At 45.4% G+C, this 23,455-nt stretch overlaps 1 protein-coding gene across 5 annotated transcripts in view; it reads right to left on the reverse strand.

Annotated features, from left to right (window-relative positions):
* CADM2 (cell adhesion molecule 2) overlaps positions 1–23,455 on the reverse strand; it is an 871,614-nt gene that overhangs the window by 79,291 nt on the left and 768,868 nt on the right. For 3 of the 5 annotated variants that reach the window (XM_064152285.1, XM_064152284.1, XM_064152287.1), the window contains one exon: positions 4,740–4,859. The exons of 1 other annotated variant lie outside the window; for it this stretch is intronic. In XM_064152285.1, the coding sequence (XP_064008355.1) occupies positions 4,740–4,859 (120 nt within the window). Of the gene's footprint in view, positions 1–3,637; positions 3,721–4,739; positions 4,860–23,455 lie in introns of those variants that run through there. One more of the 5 variants, XM_064152289.1, reaches the window with a different exon arrangement.

Genomic DNA, 23,455 nt, shown 5'->3' on the forward strand with positions numbered 1-23,455 from the left:
TCCCCAGCTCCCTCAACCTCTCCTCATAGGATTTGTGCTTCAGGCTCCTCACCAGCTTTGTTGCCCTTCTCTGGACATGTTCCAGCACCTCAACATCTTTCTTGAATTGAGGGGCCAACTCAACACCCTGGGATCATTATCATGAGTTTGAAAGCGTCTTTGATACAGGAGACTTACTCAGGGACCAAAAGCATCGTGAGTACACGTGCTGGAGTAAATGCCAAGACCCCATAAGCATAGTTAGAATTTTCTTGTTTTCATGTTCCTCTTTTCCAAGTTCTGATTGTTTACACTGTTTAATTCTGTGCAATTGCTTCCTGCCGACCCAAAATCCAAAGAACCTTAGGGAATTTTCCTGATTTTTTTAATATTAATCATAAAATCTAATATTCATACTGAAATTAATATTCATCATTCATAATGATTATTAATTCCAGACAGGAATCAAGCCTTTTTAAAGAAATCAAGCATGAAGAAAGTTGTAGCACTTCAACAGCTACACCATATCACTGCCTCCCATGAATTTAGAAAGTTTCCCCACTAAATGCCTTTTCCAGTGATTCAGTGGATTTGTTTTCCCCATTGAACTTGACAAATAACTTCAAAATCATAATGACTCCACTTTTTTTTTTGGGAGCAAACCCAATCAAACTGGTGCCTTTGGCTTTCTTGCCTTGCTTCCCTTCATCTTCCCGTTCATGGTCTTTGATCTGTCTCTATTTCTGGTCATCTTTCAGGGTGACACCACTATTAGAAACAGCATTCCAGCTGTTATACACTGCTGGCTAAAATACTTCATAGAGACACTTCATAGAATCAAGCAGATTGGAAGAGACCTCCAAGATCATCCAGTCCAACCTAGCACCCAGCCCTAACCAATCAACTAGACCATGGCACTAAGTGCCTCATCCAGGCTTTGCTTGAAGAGCCCCAGGGACGGTGCCTCCACCACCTCCCTGGGCAGCCCATTCCAATGCCAATCACTCTCTCTGTGAAGAACTTCTTCCTAATATCCAGCCTACACCTACCCTGGCACAACTTGAGACTGTGTCCCCTTGTTCTATTGCTGGTTGCCTGGCAGAAGAGGCCACCCCCCACCTGGCTACAATGCCCCTTCAGGTAGTTGTAGACAGTAATAAGATCACCCCTGAGCCTCCTCTTCTCCAGGCTGCACACCCTCAGCTCCCTCAACCTCTCCTCATAGGATTTGTACTCCAGGCCCCTCACCAGCTTTGTTGCCCTTCTCTGGACACCTTCCAGCACCTCAACATCTCTCTTGAATTGAGGGGCCCAGAACTGGACACAGTACTCAAGGTGTGGTCTGACCAGTACTGAGCACAGGGGAAGAATAACCTCCCTTGTCCTGCTGGCTACACTGTTCCTGATGCAGGCCAGGATGCCATTGGCTCTCTTGGCCACCTGGGCACACTGCTGCCTCATCTTCAGCTTACTATCTATCAGTACCCCCAGGTCCCTTTCCTCCTGTCTGCTCTCCAGCCACTTATTTCACTCTAATCATTCATTAATTCCTTCATTCCATTCTTTATTTTTGTCTTCTTTCACCAAATGTACTTCTAAACTTCTGTTTTGTTAAATTTCTCACACCTTGCTAGTTGCAATTACTTTTGTATCTGGTTGTGTCAGATTTTCTGCCTGGTTTCCTTTTTCTTCCCGATTGAGATGTACTATGATTTATGCTTACAGTAATCTCTTGTTTTCACATTGTTGTGGGGTTTGATTTCTCAAATAGTTAGGTAGACATCTTAGTTAACCCAATACCTGTGTCCTATTTTTCTTCTTCCTCAGGTTAGTTTTCATATTTCTGTGGGTTTTGATTTCATTAAGTGTTAGGTAGACAACTTCATTAACCTACTACATAGAATCAACCAGGTGGGAAGAGACCTCCAAGAGCCAACCTAGCACCCAGCCCTAGCCAGTCAACCAGACCATGGCACTAAGTGCCTCATCCAAGCTTTTCTTCAACACCTCCAGGGACAGTGACTCCACCATCTCCCTGGGCAGCCCATTCCAATGCCAATCACTCTCTCTGACAACAACTTCCTAACAACATCCAGCCTAGACCTCACCTGGCACAGCCTGAGACTGTGTCCCCTTGTTCTGTTGCTGGTTGCCTGGCAGAAGAGACCAACCCCACCTGGCTACAGCCTCCCTCCAGGTAGTTGTAAACAGCAATGAGGTCGCCCCTGAGCCTCCTCTTCTCCAGGCTAAGCAACCCCAGCTCCCTCAGCCTCTCCTCATAGGCTTTGTGTTCCAGGCCCCTCACCAGCTTTGTTGCCCTTCTCTGGACATGTTCCAGCATCTCAACATCTCTCTTGAATTGAGGAGCCCAGAACTGGACACAGTACTCAAGGTGTGGCCTGACCAGTGCTCAATACAGGAGAAGAATAACCTCCCTCATCCTACTGGTCACACGTGTCCTATTTTTCTTCTTCCTTGGGTTAGAGTGACATTTTCCTTTCAACATAAGCTTTTTAAGAAACAGCCTACTTACACTCCTTTGTTTCTTACATTATCTGCCCAAGAGACCTTATCTATCAGTTCCTTCAGTTGCAGTGGTCTCAACTTCTAAGTTGTTTTACTACATTCACTTCTTTTTCTGGGAAAAGTGAGTGCTCGTGTTTTAGTGATTGTGCTAGTTTGAGGCTAATTGGAATACTTTAATGAGAAAAATTAGATTATAGGCTGTGAAAAGAAAACAATGGTGATATCTACTTCGCTTACAGGCTTGCTGAGATGTATAAAAACAAGAACACAAAACGTAGGTAATACAGAGCGGGAGAGTCAGAGCATGTGTGTCTCTGCCACAGCTGATGTCTTTGCTTTTCTCCTTGGGCTGCTTCTGTCTAATCATTCTAGCTTCTAACTCCCCTTGCCAATCCTCCAAACTCACCTTGCACATAAGGCAAACTCTGGGATAAGGTAGTGGGGTGGAAAGAAGGTGGAAGGGTGGTTGGGAGCCCCTCCTGGAGACTCTGATTTATGGGAGAGCTGTTGTATTGCTGTATTACTCTTAACTTGTCTATTTCTGTCTATAGCTCTAAATATCATAAATACCTGCTTGTACATTGTGCCAAACTGTGAACATAAAGCTTCATTCCTTAATTTCCAGCCATTTGAGTCTACTCTGGGTGATTTTGCTAGAGTGAGGGAGCAGGTAACTCCCAAACCATCACAGTGATTCATGATTTTCACCCACATATTCTGCTTTTACCTTCTCTTAAACCAGTACATCATTGTTACTGTAGCATCAGATACCATGTCTTCTCATATGTGTTAGAGCTGAGGCTCAGAGGAGGGCTCTGCTCTTCCAGATCTTTCTCTTGATGCCAGGTACACAACAAGTGGAAATGAACACATCAGAGTAAAGGAAAATGAGGTCCTAAACAAAACTTAGGAGGTAGACAATGCCTTAACAACATCAGCACAATAAATACATCATCACAACACAGTTTAGTCATAACAAGGAGAAGAACACTACTCATTAAGGACAGTAAGCACCAGCATGGCACATCAAGCTCAGGTCTGTTTCCACAATCTATCTTCTTTGTTTGTTTTCTGAAGGGAATGGACTACTACAACACTGGTTTGCACTAAGTCAAGGTTTTTTTTTTTCATAAGCAGTATTAAAGTTTAACAATGTCATTTCAGATTTGATGTCAGTTGATTAGATGAAGGTCACGACATGAAAATAGCAACGCCCTATAGAGGAAGAAGATGGGTGATCTGACACTACTGCTCATTTTATATACAATGGGCTTGCATTTAGCTCAGCTTATTCTTGCAAATGTGGCAGGTTACTACAACTGCCTTGTCACAATGCTTCCAGAAAGAAAAAAAAAAGATTTCATATCTCAGTTTTAATTTTCCTGGGATAATTACACATCAGCATGTGACTACTTTCACTGTGTCAAGTATTATCTCCCCTTTCCTTGCATGATTGCAGCCCTCAGCAGACCACACAGGAACCTGCTGTCACATCACTCACTTTGAGAGATTACTAAGTACCCAGCTGATGATAATCTACAAAACCTTACGTACACATCTTCACTGTTGAACAGTTATCTGATCAGCCACTGAATAGAGAAGTAAAACTAAGCTTTATATTTTGCTTATAACAAAGTAAAGCATGAAAAAAGCTGTAACAGGCAAAACCCAAACAGGATGGGGGGTTGGAGAGGAGAGAAATTTCAGATCATTTGCTCTAGTTCTAGAAAGATAAAGAAACCCTTAAGTTACAAATATCTTAAATTGTAGAAGACTAAAAAGGGTGATGAAATGCAATGCCACTTTGTTATCAAGCAACACTGCCTCAGCAGTAATCCCAGTGCTGAGACACCTATCTTGTTTTCAATATTAGCACCCAAAAACAACCTGCCTGAAAAGGTCATGTCTATTTAAAAACAGCTTGCTTGCATTCTACATGAAAGTTAATTTAGTAACCTTAAGGAAAAAAAATGAAATGCAAATGTATACAAATAATTTAAGCACCCTGTCAAAGTTCACATACACACCGCTGGAGCAACGAGAACACTCAAGGTCATACGAAGCCTTTCTTAACCATGTACCATCCTGGGGATTATTCTATTGAAAATATACTTCAGTGTTTGAATCCTGGCTTCAGAACTTTCTATCCTTCTTAAAAATCAAACCTCCAATCTCCTATTGATAATGTGCTTGGGTTTTGTTTTTTCAGGCCATAACAAAGAAGCATACTGTACCTCTGCTGCTGATGGCTGTTGCCGATGTGGTTGTGCTGGTTGTTAAGGCTACAGTGGTTGTGACTGTTGCAGTGGTAAGGGAGGGGATGACAGTAGTGGGAAGCAAAGTGTTGAAAACATCTGGTGAGTGGAAAAAAAAAATATAACATAAAATCATATCATGCAAACAAAGGAGAACCATAACAGTGGCTTAATTTGTAAATACAACTATGTCAAAAATGACTAAATTAAAACGTGATTAACAGAAAATTATTACTGGTACAACAGAGTACCTTCAAATTCTTGACATTGTATCACTCTCAGCTTTTGTAGTCAATGTTCAAGCACACATAATTTCAAACACTGTTAAAATGAGCAAGTATCCACAGATCTGGAGAGTGACTGTTTAAGTGACAAGAATCCATTTCTCCACTGAGCCATTTTACATGTCTCATAGAGTAGAAATCATATGCGGATGAAGCATGCTGTGTCAGAGTGGGAGATGAAACAAAAAACACCACCAGCATGCTCAAATAAACACACACATGTTAACGAGAAATGGCTGCATGTTAAAACACCCACTTTGAGACAGACTCCATGGAAGGAAAAAGGGGAGAAAATGCTACTAACTATACGAGCTGCTTTTCCCGGATTGCTTTTCTTCTTCCCACACATTTGTTTAAGACACTGCTGTCTGCTAAGATCCAGAGCAGAGTACATTTCAAAATCTTTACCCTAACAAGCAGTCACAGTTATTTTTCAGTCATCCTTACCACGTCAAATCGATTGTTAACACATACAGCAGCATTTCTCTAAATCAGTCTAGGATTCAAAAGCAGAAATGGTGACAAGGTTGCTATTCAAAGTGCTGTATACACAAGTGAGGAAAACGGCATAGCCCTGATGATAACACCCTGCAGAACCCTTCAGCTTTTCATCAAGCAAGCGGAGCTATGCTAGGCTTCGGTCTGCCACTGTTTCCGCTGCAGAGGAATCACCAATATCTGCTGCAAAATGCTCTGCTACAGAGCAGAGCATAACCAGATGTACAGACAGAAAACACTTTGATTGCACTGCCAAAAGCAATAAAACCCAGTATCGTTTTGCTTAGAGCAGGTTTTAAAGCACAAACAAAAGTCCTGAAGAGAACTAGACAAAAGCATTTCCATGAAGACATAAAAAGCATCTGACGTTTTTCAGCTTATTTATACTGCGGGTTTAAAAGGAAAGGAGTAGTCACTCAGCAGTTGATGGTAAGGAGCCCATTCCATGCTGATTTGAGGGGAAATATTTCTGAAAGGTGCACTACAAGAGGGAAAATCTGACCCACAGTCTGTGGAAAGAAATGCAATTGATCTCCGAGTACCAGGAATTCTGACTCAAATCAACAAAAGGTGAAGTAGCTCAGAGCTTAATAGCATTGGGCCTCTGTGAATGTGTTTCAGACAGGGGGGCCTGGAGTTCAGCATTGCATAATGACTCAAGCCCCCAAATGAGTACACTCATCTGACTTTTCGTATTAGATGACAGATTATTTTGCCACTTTAAAAGTCTCCTCATCGCTTAACATCTACGAGTCCCTTACAGTTTTCTGTGTTCCTCCAGATTTGATAAACACCAGCAGTATTCCCTCTTGTGTTAGTTTGAGGCTAACTGGAATATTTTAATGAGAAAACTAGATTATAGGCTGTGAAAAGAAAACACTGGTGATGTCTACTTCACTCATAGGCCTGCTGAGATGTATAGGAACAAGAACACAAAACATAGATAAGACAGTCGCTGTGTGTCTCTGGATGCCTGCACTTTTCACCCTGGCCATAGATAAGACAGTGAGAGTGTGTGTGTGTCTCAGTCTCAGTGTAACTCAATCAATTCTGTTTCCTAAGCCCCCCTTGGTGATCCTCCAACCTCATCTCACACATAAGGCAAAGTCTGCGATAAGGTAGAGGGGTGGAAAGAAGGTGGAAGGGTGGTTGGGAGCCCCTCCTGGGGACTGAGGTTTCTAGGAGGGCTGTTGTGTTTCTGTATTACCTTTTACCTTCTATATTTCTATATATAGCTGTAAATATTGCAAATATCTGCTTGTATCTTGTGCTAAGCTGTGATTATAAAGCTTAATTTCTTAACTTCCAGCCTGCTGAGTCTAGTCTGGGTGAATTCATGAGTGGAAGGGCAGGTAACTCCCAAACCATCACATCTCCGGATTCTGTATTTCTGGGATTTTCCACTTTCAAATCCACAGAAAATGGCATGAGATCCCTCTTTCCTCCATTGTGCACTCATATTTAATATGCTTCTCAGAAGAAAATATCCAACAGTGTGCCCAGGTGGCCAAGAGAGCCAGTGGCATCCTGGCCTGCATCAGGAATGGTGTGGTCAGCAGGAGCAAGGAGGTCATTCTGCCCCTGTACTCTGCACTGGTTAGACCACACCTTGAGTCGTGTGTTCAGTTCTGGGCCCCCAGTTTAGGAGGGACATTGAGATGCTTCAGTGTGTCCAGAGAAGGGCAACGAGGCTGGGGAGAGGCCTTGAGCACAGCCCTACGAGGAGAGGCTGAGGGAGCTGGGATTGGTTAGCCTGGAGAAGAGGAGACTCAGGGGAGACCTTATTGCTGTCTACAGCTACCTGAGGGGTGGTTGTGGCCAGGAGGAGGTTGCTCTCTTCTCTCAGGTGGCCAGCACCAGAACAAGAGGACACAGCCTCAAGCTGTGCCAGGGGAAATTTAGGCTGGAGGTGAGGAGAAAGTTCTTCCCTGAGAGAGTCATTGGACACTGGAATGGGCTGCCCGGGGAGGTGGTGGAGTCGCCGTCCCTGGAGCTGTTCAAGGCAGGATTGGACGTGGCACTTGGTGCCATGGTCTGGCCTTGAGCTCTGTGGTAAAGGGTTGGACTTGATGATCTATGAGGTCTCTTCCAACCTTGGTGATACTGTGATACTATGATCCCTAAGTGAGAAAAAAAAACAAAACCCAAACATACTTTAAAAACATCCCCTCCCCCCAAAAAAAAACCAAAAACCAAAACCCATAGTGTAGCCACATTAGTCACCAGGGAAAATGGCACTGTTACCTGAGTGTGAGTAGCTCAGTAATTAAAAAGAACCAAGTATAACAAGCATTAGAAATAAATTAACATGTTAAAAAAATCTGTCACATGTACTGGTCTAAGCAATTGGTTCTCATAAAGGGAAACTCCTTCCCTGATAAGTATCTGCTAAAATCAAACAGAAAAACTCCACCTGCTTCATAAGGAGAGCAAAGCCTGTTTATTAGCTTTGGTAAAGCTCTACAAATCAGTCCTGTATGTAAACCCCAATTAGTGTGATTTACAGTTCCATTAATTATCTCTCTGATACATGCTATTTACTTAAGACTTTGCAGTGGCAAGTTCACTGCAACTGGCAAATGCAGCTACAGGTTTATGACAGTGCTTTCTGTTCTGCAGTCACACTCTACCTATTTTACCACATAGGATCTTGAATCACTGGTGAATTTAGAAGGTCACTGCTTTCTGGTTTCTCTTCTGAGTGACTTCATTGTCAGTAAGATGTCTTATTTTAAAAGAAAGACTACTTAGACTAGTTAACAAAAACTAAAATACATACATACATATATATATATATATATACATACATATATATATACACACACATATCTTACATATATACCTGTATATAAATCTTTCATATCTGTATTAAAATACATACATACATATATGTATATATTTGGATTCATAGAATCAACCAGGTTGGAAGAGACCTCCAAGATCATCCAGTCCAACCTAGCACCCAGCCCTACAGAATCAACCAGACCATGGCACTAAGTGCCTCATCCAGGCTTTTCTTGAAGACCCCCAGGGACGGTGCCTCCACCACCTCCTTGGGCAGCCCATTCCAATGCCAATCACTTTCTCTGCCAGCAACTTCCTCCTCACATCCAGCCTGGACCTCCCCTGGCACAACTTGAGACTGAGTCCCCTTGTTCTGTTGCTGGTTGCCTGGCAGAAGAGCCCAACCCCACCTGGCTACAGCCTCCCTGCAGGTAGTTGTAGACAGCAATGAGGTCTGCCCTGAGCCTCCTCTTCTGCAGGCTGCACACCCCCAGCTCCCTCAGCCTCTCCTCACAGGGCTGTGCTCCAGGCCCACCTCAACATCTCTCTTGAATTGAGGGGCCCAGAACTGGACACAGGACTCAAGGTGTGTCCTGACCAGTGCTGAGTACAGGGCAAGAATAACCTCCCTCATCCTACTGGCCACACTGTTCCTGATCCAGGCCAGGATGCCATTGGCTCTGCTGGCCACCAGGGCACACTGCTGCCTCATGTTCAGCTACTATCTACCAGCACCCCCAGCTCCCTCTCTGCCTGGCTGCTCTCAGTCACTCTGTCTCCAGCTTGTAGCACTGCTTGTGGTTGTTGTGGCCAAAGTGTAGAACCCTGCACTTGGTCTTTTCAATCTCATCCCATTGGCCTCTGCCCACGCATCCAGCTTGGCAAAGTCCCTCTGCAGGGCTCTCCTACCCTCCAGCAGATCCACTCCTGCTCCTAGCTTGGTGTCATCTGCAAACTTACTGATGCTGGACTCAATCCCCTCATCCAGATTATCAATTAAGATACTGAACAGGACTGGGCTCAGCACTGATCTTTGGGGAACACCACTAGTGACTGGCTGCACACCACTATACAAATATAAAAGATTCATCACTTCTGATCAGATCAATAATACTAAAAACTTGTGCTGAAATTGGTTTCCTGACCAAAGTCACAAACTCTGATGCCAAACATCTAAATGGCAGCCTTTCAGAAGCTGCAATACAATCCATATGTTCTCAAAAGGAAGGTAATAGCATTGGCTTTGTTTCTTTCCTAGTAAGGCAAGGTGAAATTCACCATGCAAATGATTGCAGCTGATTTGCTTTGCTCACAGCTTTCCAATTGCTTGCACTGAAAGGCTACATTACAAGAGAGCCACCAGGAATCAGCAGTCTAATGAGCACTGCATTGCCCAAGCAATGAAATCTCAATCTGCTCTAGAATCTAGAAATAGCTGTCTCAAACTTGCCAGCAGTTTGAGGCTCTTCCCAGTAGAACAGCTTCTTCAATTATATCATGGCATCAGTGATAATAATAATGCAATAATTAATCAGTGATAATGATATTGTGGGCATTAGTGGCATCCTGAGCAAGTTTGTTGGCAAGACCAAGCTGTGTGGTGTGGTGAGCTCACGTTAGGGAAGGGATAGAATCATAGAATCATAGAATCAAGCAGGTTAGAAGAGACCTCCAAGCTCATCCAGTCCAACCTAGCACCCAGACCTATCCAATCAACCAGACCATGGCACTAAGTGCCTCAGCCAGGCTTTTCTTGAAACCCCCAGGGACGGTGCCTCCACCACCTCCCTGGGCAGCCCATTCCAATGCCAATCACTCTCTCTGTGAAGAACTTCTTCCTAATATCCAGCCTAGACCTACCCTGGCACAACTTGAGACTGTGTCCCAATGTTCTATTGCTGGTTACCTGGGAGAAGAGGCCACCCCCCACCTGGCTACAATGTCCCTTCAGGTAGTTGTAGACAGTAATAAGATCACCCCTGAGCTTCCTCTTCTCCAGGCTAAACAGGCCCAGCTCCCTCAACCTCTCCTCATAGGATTTGTGCTCCAGGCCCCTCACCAGCTTTGTTGCCCTTCTCTGGACATGTTCCAGCACCTCAGCATCCTTCTTGAATTGAGGGGCCCAGAACTGGACACAGTACTCAAGGTGCGGTCTGACCAGTGCTGAGTACAGGGCAAGAATAACCTCCCTTGTCCTACTGGCCACACTGTTCCTGATGCAGGCCAGGATGCCATTGGCTCTCTTGGCCACGTGGGCACACTGCTGCCTCATCTTCAGCTCACTGTCTATCAGTACCCCCAGGTCCCTTTCCTCCTGGCTGCTCTGGATGCCATCCAGAATGGTACTGTCAGGCTTGAGAAGTTGACCAGTGACAATGGCATGAGGTTCAACAAGTTACAGTATCACAGTATCAGAGTATCACCAAGGTTGGAAGAGATCTCACAGATCATCAAGTCCAACCCTTTACCACAGAGCTCAAGGCCAGACCATGGCACCAAGTGCCACGTCCAATCCTGCCTTGAACAGCTCCAGGGACAGCGACTCCACCACCTCCCCGGGCAGCCCATTCCAGTGTCCAATGACTCTCTCAGGGAAGAACTTTCTCCTCACCTCCAGCCTAAATTTCCCCTGGCACAGCCTGAGGCTGTGTCCTCTTGTTCTGGTGCTGGCCACCTGAGAGAAGAGAGCAACCTCTTCCTGGCCACAACCTCCCCTCAGGTAGTTGTAGATAGCAATAAGGTCACCCCTGAGCCTCCTCTTCTCCAGGCTAACCAATCCCAGCTCCCTCAGCCTCTCCTCGTAGGGCTGTGCTCAAGGCCTCTCCCCAGCCTCGTCGCCCTTCTCTGGACACGCTCAAGCATCTCAATGTCCCTCCTAAACTGGGGGGCCCAGAACTGAACACACGACTCAAGGTGTGGTCTAACCAGTGCAGAGTACAGGGGCAGAATGACCTCCCTGCTCCTGCTGGCCACACCATTCCTGATGCAGGCCAGGATGCCACTGGCTCTCTTGGCCACCTGGGCACACTGCTGGCTCATGTTCAGGCGGGTATCAATCAGCACCCCCAGATCCCTCTCTGTTTGGCTGCTCTCTTCTTTAATCACCTTGCTACCTCTGTAATGCAAACGTTTCACAGACAAGTAATTGGTTGCATAAAAATTGCTGAAAACAGAAAAGGAGTTAGACTTGATGACAAGGAGAGTCACTGACTCTAGTCCCACCTCTCTTTCATGTGTGTTCCCACACTGGATTTTTAGTGAAAGGATAGGATCTCGACCCTTCTCTAGTGACACAGCAGGAATCTGAGCTGAGCTGCAAATGCTCAGCCAAGCACTCCCTTTTCAGTGAGGTCCTGTGTAGTGTCACAGCTCAGCAGATGCAAAGAGAAGTGTAAGGAAGGTTATAGAAAACCATTCTTCATGGTCTCTCCTGCCTGTCAGCATGTCATCATGTACACGAGCACTGCTAAGTTGAAGGCAAGGACAGATTATCTGATTGTCAGTTAGGAGTGGACAGTGGAAAAAGGAGGAGCATACAACTCTTGTCTTGGTCTGTAGGCTGCTCCTTAGAAAGGCACAGATGTAGTCCATTTATGAGTGGCAGAATGTCACTGTACAAGATTGGCTCAAAACACTGTCAAGGTCTAACTGACCAAAATTTCCTCTTTGCCTCTCCTTCTTTCTTAAATCATAGAATCATAGAATCACAGAATCAACCAGGTTGGAAGAGACTTCCAAGATCATCCAGTCCAACCTAGCACCCAGCCCTATCCAATCAACCAGACCATGGCACTAAGTGCCTCAGCCAGGCTTTTCTAGAAGACCCCCAGGGATGGTGCCTCCACCACCTCCCTGGGCAGCCCATTCCAATGCCAATCACTCTCTCTGTGAAGAACTTCTTCCTAATATCCAGCGGATGTCACATTCTTCTTACGAAGTCAGAAGACATTCATACATTTAAGTGCAGGCAGCTTGGACAATTTACTCTCACTGCTGATTTGGCCCAAAGCATTTCTACTTTCCATTTCCAAAGAAATGAGAAATGGTTCTGTTTGGTTTAGCAGGTTCATGTGAAAGATAGATCTGACCTACTGAAAACACTTGACTTGTTTGGTAAAAACACAACAGATATGCTGAAATGACTGAGCACAACTCAGACAATAGCTGCAGTTGATGAAAATGTGAAGGTTTTTGTTTTAAGCTTGACAAAGGCTGACAGAAAAATTAAAGGACAAAGTGATAATGATGGATGGCCCTTGCTGTATTTTGACTGAGAATGAAAGAAATTTTAAGTGGTAAACTGAACTGAGCGATGACCTACCTGGGAAACAATCTGACTACTCTGCAAAATTTAATCAGTCCGTGGTATGTAGTACTAAATAATTTAGAGAGGTTTTAAATTCAAAGGGAGCTGCATTTAGCCTCGCTCAGAGAAAACAGAACTGAACAAAAGGATCACTCAGCTTGAATATCTTGTGCCAATAGCTCCTTAGCACTTCTAATGATGGTGAAGACTCGTGGACGTGAGGTCAAGGGGTTCTTTTTGCTAATTGATTCAGATTTGGGAAACTCTGAAATGGTAATTATGTGCTTGACATTTTTGCTAGTGTCATGGATTGAGTTGAACCTGCTGCTGTTATTCATACCATCCTGCAGTCATGTCAGCTTTGAAAATGGAAGCCCTAACTAGAGCAAAGTACTATGGGGCTTAAACTTCAGACTGCAGGATGGAAGGCTTTGCATTTCATTTCCTGCTCCTGGGTTCTTGGGTGCTGCCTTTCGTCCACAGGGAAGGCAGCTGCTGGCTTTGGTTTTCAGTTTTATCATGTGTTTTTATTTTGTGGTTCTTATTTTTTTGGTTTAGTTTGGTGGTGGTAGTTGTTTTTCTCCCTTGCATTTCACTTTACTGCTTCTGCAAATAGGCTAAGTACAGGGTTCCACACTTTGGACAAAACAACCCCAAGCAACAGTATAAGCTGGGGACAGAGTGGCTGGAGAGTAGCCAGGCAGAAAGGGACCTGGGGATGCTGGTAGATAGTAGCTGAACATGAGCTAGCAGTGTGCACAGGTGGGCAGGAAAGCCAATGGCATCCTGGCCTGCATCAGGAACAGTGTGGCCAGTAGGACAAGGGAGGTTATTCTGTCCCTGTATTCAGCACTGGTCAGGCCACTCCTTGAGTGCTGTGTCCAGTTCTGGGCTCCTCAATTCAAGAGAGATGTTGAGGTACTCAAACACGTCCAGAGAAGGGAAACAAAGCTGGCGAGGGGCCTGGAGCACAGCCCTGTGAGGAGAGGCTGAGGGAGCTGGGGGTGTGCAGCCTGCAGCAGAGGAGGCTCAGGGCAGAGCTCATTGCTGTCTGCAACTACCTGAAGGGAGGCTGTAGCCAGGTGGGTTTGGTCTCTTCTGCCAGGCAACCAGCAACAGAACAAGGGGACACAGTCTCAGGTTGTGCCAGGTGAGGTCTAGGCTGGATGTCAGGAGGAAGTTGTTGGCAGAGAGAGTGATTGGCATTGGAATGGGCTGCCCAGGGAGGTGGTGGAGGCACTGTCCCTGGAGGTGTTCAAGAAGAGACTGGCTGAGGCACTTAGTGCCATGGTCTAGTTGATTGGACAGGGCTGGGTGCTAGGTTGGACTGGTTGCTCTTGGAGGTCTCTTCCAACCTGGTTGACTCTATGAATCTATGAAATACATGTATTGTATTATTAGATCAATTAGATTAATAGCTAAGGTTATTGTACATTGTGCCTATGACACCTCATTTTATATTACACTCTCATTTCTTCATCTCAACTCCTGAGTTTTGTGTGTCATTCTGCCCCTAACTGTTTCACTGGAGTATCAAGCAGGTTAACCCTTGCATTAAACCACTCCAGCTAGCAAATCAGATTGCATGAAAACATATTCAAACACTTTTAACAGGAGGGTCATGGAGATCTAGATCCCTAGTTAAAAACATCACAGACTTCTGGTGATGAGATCATTATGCACATCATACAACTGGGCTAAAACAGCTAGGCAGCCCAGAAAGAAAAGAATTTACATAGTCACACAGTGCTAAGGTGTTTCATGGGGCTGTAGATTGTATTAAAACCTAGAAGATGTGGGACAGCTCATTAAAAGTTTGATCAAATATATTTTAGTTACATATTCAGGTAATGTTAAGAGATACCAGGATTTAGTGTTCATTATTAAGAACTGGGCAGAAAAAGAGCTCTCTCTTCCTACAGAAATTTGAGTAATTTAGGATTGTGTTTGGGGCTTTCTTTGTTTCTCTTTTTGGAAACAAAAATTTTCAACAGCAAATGAAGAAGGTCTAAGTGTTGCAAAATTATACCAAAAGAAAAAAGTCTCCTGTTTTCAAAGAACCAAGCGAAAAAAAATTGGTATCTACACATTTGTGGCCCAAATCTCTAGAATGGAGAGTGATGGATGTGGGGGGGGCTGTGGATGTGGTCTATCTGGACTTCAGCAAGCCCTTTGACACTGTCCCCCACAGCAAACTGCTGGCTAAGCTGTCAGCCCATGGCTTGGATGGCAACACTCTGTGCTGGGTTAGGAACTGGCTGGAGGGCTGGACCCAGAGAGTGGTGGTGAATGGTGCCACATCCAGCTGGCAGCTGTCACTAGTGGTGTCCCTCAGGGATCAGTGCTGGGCCCCATCCTCTTTAACATCTTCATAGATGATCTGGAGGAGGGCATGGAGTCAGTCATCAGCAAGTTTGCAGATGACACTAAGCTGGGGGCAGATGTGGCTGGGTTGGAGGGCAGAAGGGCTCTGCAGCGGGACCTTGACTGCCTGGCCAGATGGGCAGAGTCCAAGGGGATGGTGTTCAATAGCTCCAAGTGCAGGGTGCTGCACTTTGGCCACAGCAACCCCATGCAGAGATACAGGCTGGGGTCAGAGTGGCTGGAGAGCAGCCAGAGAGAGAGGGATCTGGGGGTGCTGATTGATACCTGCCTGAACATGAGCCAGCAGTGTGCCCAGGTGGCCAAGAGAGCCAGTGGCATCCTGGCCTGCATCAGGAATGGTGTGGCCAGCAGGAGCAGGGAGGACATTCTGCCCCTGTACTCTGCACTGGTTAGACCTCACCTTGAGTACTGTGTCCAGTTCTGGGCCCCCCAGTTTAGGAGGAACATTGAGATGCTTGAGCATGTCCAGAGAAGGGCAATGAGGCTGGGGAGAGGCCTTGAGCACAGCCCTACGAGGAGAGGCTGAGGGAGCTGGGATTGGTTAGCCTGGAGAAGAGGAGGCTCAGGGGAGACCTTATTGCTGTCTACAACTACCTGAGGGGAGGTTGTGGCCAGGAGGAGGTTGCTCTCTTCTCTCAGGTGGCCAGCACCAGAACAAGAGGACACAGCCTCAGGCTGCACCAGGGGAGATTTAGGCTGGAGGTGAGGAGAAAGTTCTTCCCTGAGAGAGTCATTGGACACTGGAATGGGCTGCCCGGGGAGGTGGTGGAGTCGCCGTCCCTGGAGCTGTTCAAGGCAGGACTGGATGTGGCACTTGGTGCCATGGTCTAGCCTTGAGCTCTGTGGTAAAGGGTTGGACTTGATGATCTATGAGGTCTCTTCCAACCTTGGTGATACTGTGATACTGTGAAAGTAAAGAATAAAACTTTGAAGAGCAAAGTGCATTTCAATATTAGCACTTAGTATTAGCCGTTTGGTGTCATTCTAAATCACTTCAAAGCTCATCCTTTAAAATAAGGACATGAAATGACATGGCTGATGCATTCTACAACACATGCTTCAGCCAGTATTGCTCATGACAAAATAAAAATGTTGAGAAATAGGTAAAAAACAAAGGTGCAGCAGAAGGTTATTTCTGATCATACCATCTCATTTGATGCTGAAATAGGAAGAAAAAGTTAAATGCTCTGTCTTGAAACAGTTCCTCTACTGAATGCCATTTATTTTGTGTGCCAGAGCAAGACTCAGAGAGCCAGTTGTGAAAGGCTGATTTTCTACCAGTAAAGCCAGACCAGGCTCGGGACAGTTGGGCAAGTTGTCAGAAAACAAGGAGCTGTGGCTCTTAGGCAGGAGACAAGAAAGAAGTGCCTTAATGCAGTAAGGAGGACAAGTTCTCAGGGCTGAGAGTAATGGCCAAATCTGTCACTCTCCTCCCTATATCCCTGGTGCAGTTGCTCAGGCCAGCTGTCATACAGTGCAGCAGAGCCCATGGCAGGCAACCCACCTGTACCACCTTCTCTGTGGACTATAACAAGCAGAACACACTGAGTGTAGGCAACCTTCATCATTCCTCTTTAATGACTGTGCTTGTACAGAACAGAATTTGGGATTTAGCAGGCACTGAGTGCTTTGTAATGCTCAAGAAGACATGCTAAAATTAAAAGACTAGCAGCAAACACATCCCCAAACAGTAATTTTACACAGGAAAGAACTTAACATGAACATTTAGGCACTGCACTATTGGCTAGAGAACTTTCAAAATGTAGGGTTTGACCTTTGAATCCCTTAGTGCTTGCTTTAGGGATCATTCTTCTCCCCAAACCACTCCACAGATTTTGTGATCAGCAAAAGCACTCTGGCTGCAGGTCCCTTGAAACAGAGAGAGGAGTCTGCAATGAGAGAGAGGAGTCTGCAATGAATGCAGGAGCACGTTTCCATCTCATTGCCCATCAGACTCACTGTTTGGCACCAGCCTAGTCACTGCAAAAGTTCCCCATTCTTCCTCTCAGTAAAGGTGAAAGGTGACACCATGTAGTATCTTACAACACATTTACTCATTGCTGTTCCATTTTGGTGGGGCTGATGACAAGAATTGCTATGTTTGTAGTGTAAATAAGAAGGAGGTTGTAATGCGTTTCATAACTTCCAATTGTGCTGAAAACAGGTGACAGACAGAACCCATACATCAATAACTCTGATAATAGCTTGGCCTGACAGGTATTACAGATTACCCTAGGCCAAGGGAAACCTAAATTCTCAAGTAGACAGCATTCTAAGTTTAGCTAATTAATGGTTATTTGTGTAAGATGTACCCCTAAGGACAAATGGAGACATAGAATGGTTTAGGTTGGAAGGGACCTCAAAGATCAGCCAGTTCCAACCCCCTGCCATAGGCAGGGACACCTCCCACTAGAACAGGCTGCCCAAGGCCTCATCCAACCTGGCTTTGAATGCTTCCAGGGAGGGAGCAGCCACAGCCTCCCTGGGCAACCTGTGCCAGTGTCTCACCACCCTCACTGCAAACAACCCTTTCCTAACATCTACTTTGAATGTCCCCTCTGCCAGCTGAAGCCCATTCCCCCTTGTCCTGTCATTACAAGACCTTGTCAGTAGTCCCTCCCCAGCCTTCCTGTAGGCCCCTTTCATCTGGAAGGCCTCTATAAGGTCTCCTTGAAGCCTTCTCTTCTCCAGGCTGCAGAGCCCCAACTCTTGCAGCCTGTCCTCAGAGCAGAGCTGCTGCAGCCCTCTGAGTGTCTTCATGTCCCTCCTCTGGACTCATTCCACCATTTCCATGTCCTGCTTGTGCTGGGGGCTCCAGAACTGCACCCAGGACTGCAGGTGGGGTCTGAGGGGAGCAGAGCCAAGGGGCAGAATCCCCTCCCTTGCCCTGCTGCCCACACTGCTCTTGCTGCAGCCCAGCACAGGGTTGTGTCTCGGCTGCATGTGCTCACTGCAGGCTCCTGTTGAGCTTTTCATCATCCCAGACCCCCAGGGTCTTTTCCTCAGGGCTGCTCTCAGCCACTCCCCACCCCACCTGGATTTATGCTTGGGATTGCACCGACCCAGGTGCAGGACCTTACACTTGGCCTTGGTGAATGTCAAGAGGTTGGCCTGTGCCCAAGTCTCCAGCCTGTCCAGGTCCCTCTGGATGGATCCCTGCCCTTTAGCAAGTCAACTGTGCCACACAGCTTGGTGTCATCAATACAAGTATTTAACAGAAAGATTAATCTTCTATGTTATGGAGTTCTAGACACACAATACACACCCCAGAGCACTCCAGAAATATAGTACAAACCAATTTTTTTTCCCAAGCTCACTCTAAGTTTTTCTTATTAAAAAAAAACCCAAATCCTTCCCTTTTAATAGTAGCAATATTAATACAGTCCATGCTTTTCAGGAGCCATTCTATCTTGTACTAAAGCTCGTCTTGCTAATTAAAGTCTTTACAAATACTGCCCTGAGAAAATCACTGAAGCTTAGGCAAAATTTGCCTTTTGCAATCTGAAATTCAACATTCTAAAGGAAAAGGCAAAGTTGCAGAAAACTCTTTGAGGCTGCAGCCTCAAGTGAATTAGTTTTACCTATTAAAAAGGGGATGTATGCATGTCGTGATGGTGTTCACAACTTGGCATTAACAAATATATATATATATGCAATAAAGAATGGATCTCTGCTTTAAGGTTTTGGAAGATCATTCTTTAGGCAATACAGACCCAATGTTATGGAAAAGGAGATATCATTATTCTCATTTCACAGCTGGGGAAATGAGCACAGAAGAATGAAACACAATGTCTTATGTTTTACAGACTCCTCACCCACATAGCAACAGCCTTCATCAGTTCTGTCCTTCCAAGAGGACAAATATCATTCTGAGGCGCTACAGCCATCACCAAACTATTCTCTGCCCTCCCATACATCAGACAAGCCACTGCTGAATGAGCCTGAGGTTGGTTTTCAGTAGACAATGACATCCTTAACTGATTTTTGGTCCTATACTTCCTCCTCCCATTCCTGATTTCAGGCTTAACAATAATCCACCTAACCTTCTTGAATGAACTTGGCTCAAAGAACGCCCTTGGCATCCCGTCAGACTCTGACAAAATCTCCTTCCACCCTTACTTATACAATCATAGAATCAGCAGGTTGGAAGAGGCCTCCAAGATCATTCAGTCCAACCTAGCATCCAGACCTAGACATTGAACCAGACCACAGCACTAAGTGCATCATCCAGGCTTGGCTCCAACACCTCCAGGGACAGCAACTCCACCACCTCCCTGGACAGCCCATTCCAATGCCAATCACTCTCTCTGCCAACAACTTCCTCCTAACATCCAGCCTAGACCTCCCCTGGCACACCTTGAGACTGTATCCCCTTGTTCTGTTGCTGGTTGCCTGGCAGAAGAGCCCAACCCCACCTGGTTACAGCCTCCCTTCAGGTAGTTGTAGACAGCAATGAGGTCACCCCTGAGCATCCTCTTCTGCAGGCTGCACACCCCCAGCTCCCTCAGCCTCTCCTCATAGGGCTGTGCTCCAGGCCCCTCACCACCTTCGTTGCCCTTCTCTGCATACTTTCCTGGTACTTCTCCCTTAAAGACATCTTTGGCTTCATCCTTATGCTCCTACCCCTCACAGCCCTCACTCTATTCTCCATTAACCTCCTTTCCCTTTTAATAGTAGCAATATTAATACAGTCCATGCTTTTCAGGAGCCATTCTATCTTGTACTAAAGCTCATCTTGCTAATTAAAGTCTTTACAAATACTGCCCTGAGAAAATCACTGAAGCTTAGGCAAAATTTGCCTTTTGCAATCTGAAATTCAACATTCTAAAGGAAAAGGCAAAGTTGCAGAAAACTCTTTGAGGCTGCAGCCTCAAGTGAATTAGTTTTACCTATTAAAAAGGGGATGTATGCATGTCGTGATGGTGTTCACAACTTGACATCAACAAATATATATATATATATATGCAACAAAGAATGGATCTCTGCTTTAAGGTTTTGGAAGATCATTCTTTAGGCAATACAGACCCAATGTTATGGAAAAGGAGGCAGCATTATTCTCATTTCACAGCTGGGGAAATGAGCACAGAAGAATGAAGCATAATGTGTTATATTTTACAGACTTCTAAGCCTGACAGGTAGTTCATAACAGATCTCTTGAGTCCCATTTTAATTTTGTACTAAAAAAAAAAACCCAAACTTCAAAAACAATGACACACAGACACAAAAAAAAACCCTCACCTATTAAAAGGACATTTAAAAAAGCAGTTGTCCTTCTACCTGCAGCATCAATTTCACTGCATGCAAGACAAAAATGTTACCAGAAAGGCCACCAAACATCTTCTATGAATGAAGTTGGCATAATTTGCCCTAGAAATGCAGCATTCTATGACTATTAATATAGAATCATAGAATCAACCAGGTTGAAAGAGACCTCCAAAATAATCCAGTTCCACCTAGAACCCCACCTCTGGTTTTAATTTCAATGAGTAATGACTTTCTCTGGAGTTTATCATAACCTGCATTTCTCTACTGTATAAAGGAAATGTATTCAACAAAATATTTGTTACAGTATTCTATTAGAATTTTACTTATAGCAAATAAGGTTCCACCTGCCTGGTTTTCATCATTCTTCCAACTAATAACCAGATAAAAATGACAAAAATCTCAGGTTTCATTGAATAAAATTTTAAAATCTTAGAATGATAGAATCATAGAATCAACCAGGTTGGAAGAGACCTCCAAGATCATCCAGTCCAACCTAGCACCCAGACCTAGCCAATCAACCAGACCATGGCACTAAGTGCCCCAGACAGGATTTCCTTGAACACCTCCAGGCACGGCGACTCCACCACCTCCCTGGGCAGCCCATTCCAATGCCAATCACTCTCTCTGCCAACAACTTCCTCCTAACATCCAGCCTAGACCTCCTCTGGCACAACTTGAGACTGTGTCCCCTTGTTCTGTTGCTGGTTGCCTGGGAGAAAAGACCAACCCCACCTGGCTATAGTCTCCCTTCGGGTAGCTGCAGACAGCAATGAGGTCTGCCCTGAGCCTCCTCTTCTGCAGGCTGCATACCCCCAGCTCCCTCAGCCTCTCCTCACAGGGCTGTGTTCCTGGCCCTTCATGTCTACTTGTGTGCACTTAGTGCCTTCCTATATGGTGTTCTAAGTCCATAGCCACTGCTTAAAAATCACATTACAGCTCTGATGGTCATTTTAAAACCAAACAGGCAAGCCATATTTCCTTGTTTCTCCAAGCCACAAACCAAGACTGTTCAAAATCAAATGAAATAAAGTTCCAGCAGCTCTCCCTTGAATCTGTAGAAGCAACAGTTAATGCACAAGACCAATTCAGACACCAGCAGCCTTGACCATAGAAGACAGATTTCTCAGAACAACACTTGACTCTTTCCGTGCAAACCATTTCCAAAAGCTCAGCCACAGCTGCACTGGGTAGAAGAAAGAGGCCAAGAAGAATTTTCTAACATTTCCATGTTAAGGAAACAACTGTTCAAACTAAACAAAGGTAAAGAGATTGTGATCTTCTTATTATTGTGCTAGTTTGAAGCTAGCTAGAATAGTTTAGTGAGGAGAATTAGATTACAGGCTGGGAAAGGGAAACAAGGGTGATGCCTACTTCACCTGTAGGCTTGCTGAGATGTATAAGAACAAGAACAAAAACCCAGATAAGGCAGTAAACTGTCTGGGCTTTGGGCTGAACTGCACTCTAGCCTAACCTGCCATCTTTGTGACTGACCCACTTGCTTCCTAACCCCCCTGGCTGACCCTCCCATCTTCCTTGGGCACAAGGCAACTTCTGGGATAAAGTAGAGAGAGGTGGGAGAAGGTGGAAGGGTGGTTGGGAGCCCTTCCTGGGGATTCAGGTTTCTGGGAGGGCTGATGTGTTTCCGTATTACCTTGTATATTTCTGTATGTAACTGCATATATTGTAACTATCTGCTTGTATATTGTGCCAAGCTGTACACACTGAGTTGCAAGGCAGAAGGGCTCTGCAGAGGGACCTTGACCGCCTGGACAGATGGGCAGAGTCCAATGGGATGGGGTTCAATAGCTCCAAGTGCAGGGTGCTGCACTTCGGCTACAACAACCCCATGCAGAGATACAGGCTGGGGTTGGAGTGGCTGGAGAGCAGCCAGACAGAGAGGGATCTGGGGGTGCTGATTGATACCCGCCTGAACATGAGCCAGCAGTGTGCCCAGGTGGCCAAGAGAGCCAATGGCATCCTGGCCTGCATCAGGAATGGTGTGGCCAGCAGGAGCAGGGAGGTCATTCTGCCCCTGTACTCTGCACTGGTCAGACCACACCTTGAGTGCTGTGTTCAGTTCTGGGCCCCCCCAGTTTAGAAGGGACGTTGAGATGCTTGAGCGTGTCCAGAGAAGGGCGACGAGGCTGGGGAGAGGCCTTGAGCACAGCCCTACGAGGAGAGGCTGAGGGAGCTGGGATTGGTTAGCCTGGAGAAGAGGAGGCTCAGGGCAGACCTTATTGCTGTCTGCAACTACCTGAGGGGTGGTTGTGGCCAGGAGGAGGTTGCTCTCTTCTCTCAGGTGGCCAGCACCAGAACAAGAGGACACAGCCTCAGGCTGCACCAGGGGAAATTTAGGCTGGAGGTGAGGAGAAAGTTCTTCCCTGAGAGAGTCATTGGACACTGGAATGGGCTGCCCGGGGAGGTGGTGGAGTCGCCATCCCTGGACCTGTTCAAGGCAGGATTGGACGTGGCACTTGGTGCCATGGTCTGGCCTTGAGCTCTGTAGTAAAGGGTTGGACTTGATGATCTATGAGGTCTCTTCCAACCCTGATGATACTGTGATATAAAGCTCCATTCAATTTCCATCTCAGCTGAGTCTAGTCTGGGTGATTTTCCAAAGTGTGGGGGAGCAGGGAACACCCAAACCATTACAATTATTAAGGTTGGTACATTCATTTCTCTGAACAGCTAAGCATGAATCACTGACATTGCTTAAACAACTCAAAGCTCACTGCAAGAATTTCCAGGTTAGCAAGAAGAAATAATGGAGAATGTTCCTTATTTTAAATTACGTCATTTGAAAATTAAATCAAAGAGGTCCAGCACTAATTTGAAATGTTTTATCACAGTGGGATGGCTGTAGCCCATTGAAAATGATCTTGAGCATGCAACATAAAACATCCTTTATTGCAATTCTTTTGATTGTCTTTGAGTAACACACTGAATTCACAGGTTCTTGTCACTACCGAATTACCTGAGGAAAAAAACCCCACTCTCCTTGTAGCTCCTTTTGAATTTTTTTGTTTTATAGATCCCAAATGGGTCCTATACATGCAGCTGAATTCCCTCCTATACATGTAGCTGAATTCCCTCCATACCTCCAGCTTTGTTTAACACAGTACTGTGAATGATCACAGTATCACAGTACCACCAAGGCTGGAAGAGACCTCACA

The sequence above is a fragment of the Pogoniulus pusillus genome, chromosome 12, assembly GCF_015220805.1.
Source record: "Pogoniulus pusillus isolate bPogPus1 chromosome 12, bPogPus1.pri, whole genome shotgun sequence".
NCBI lineage: Eukaryota > Metazoa > Chordata > Aves > Piciformes > Lybiidae > Pogoniulus > Pogoniulus pusillus.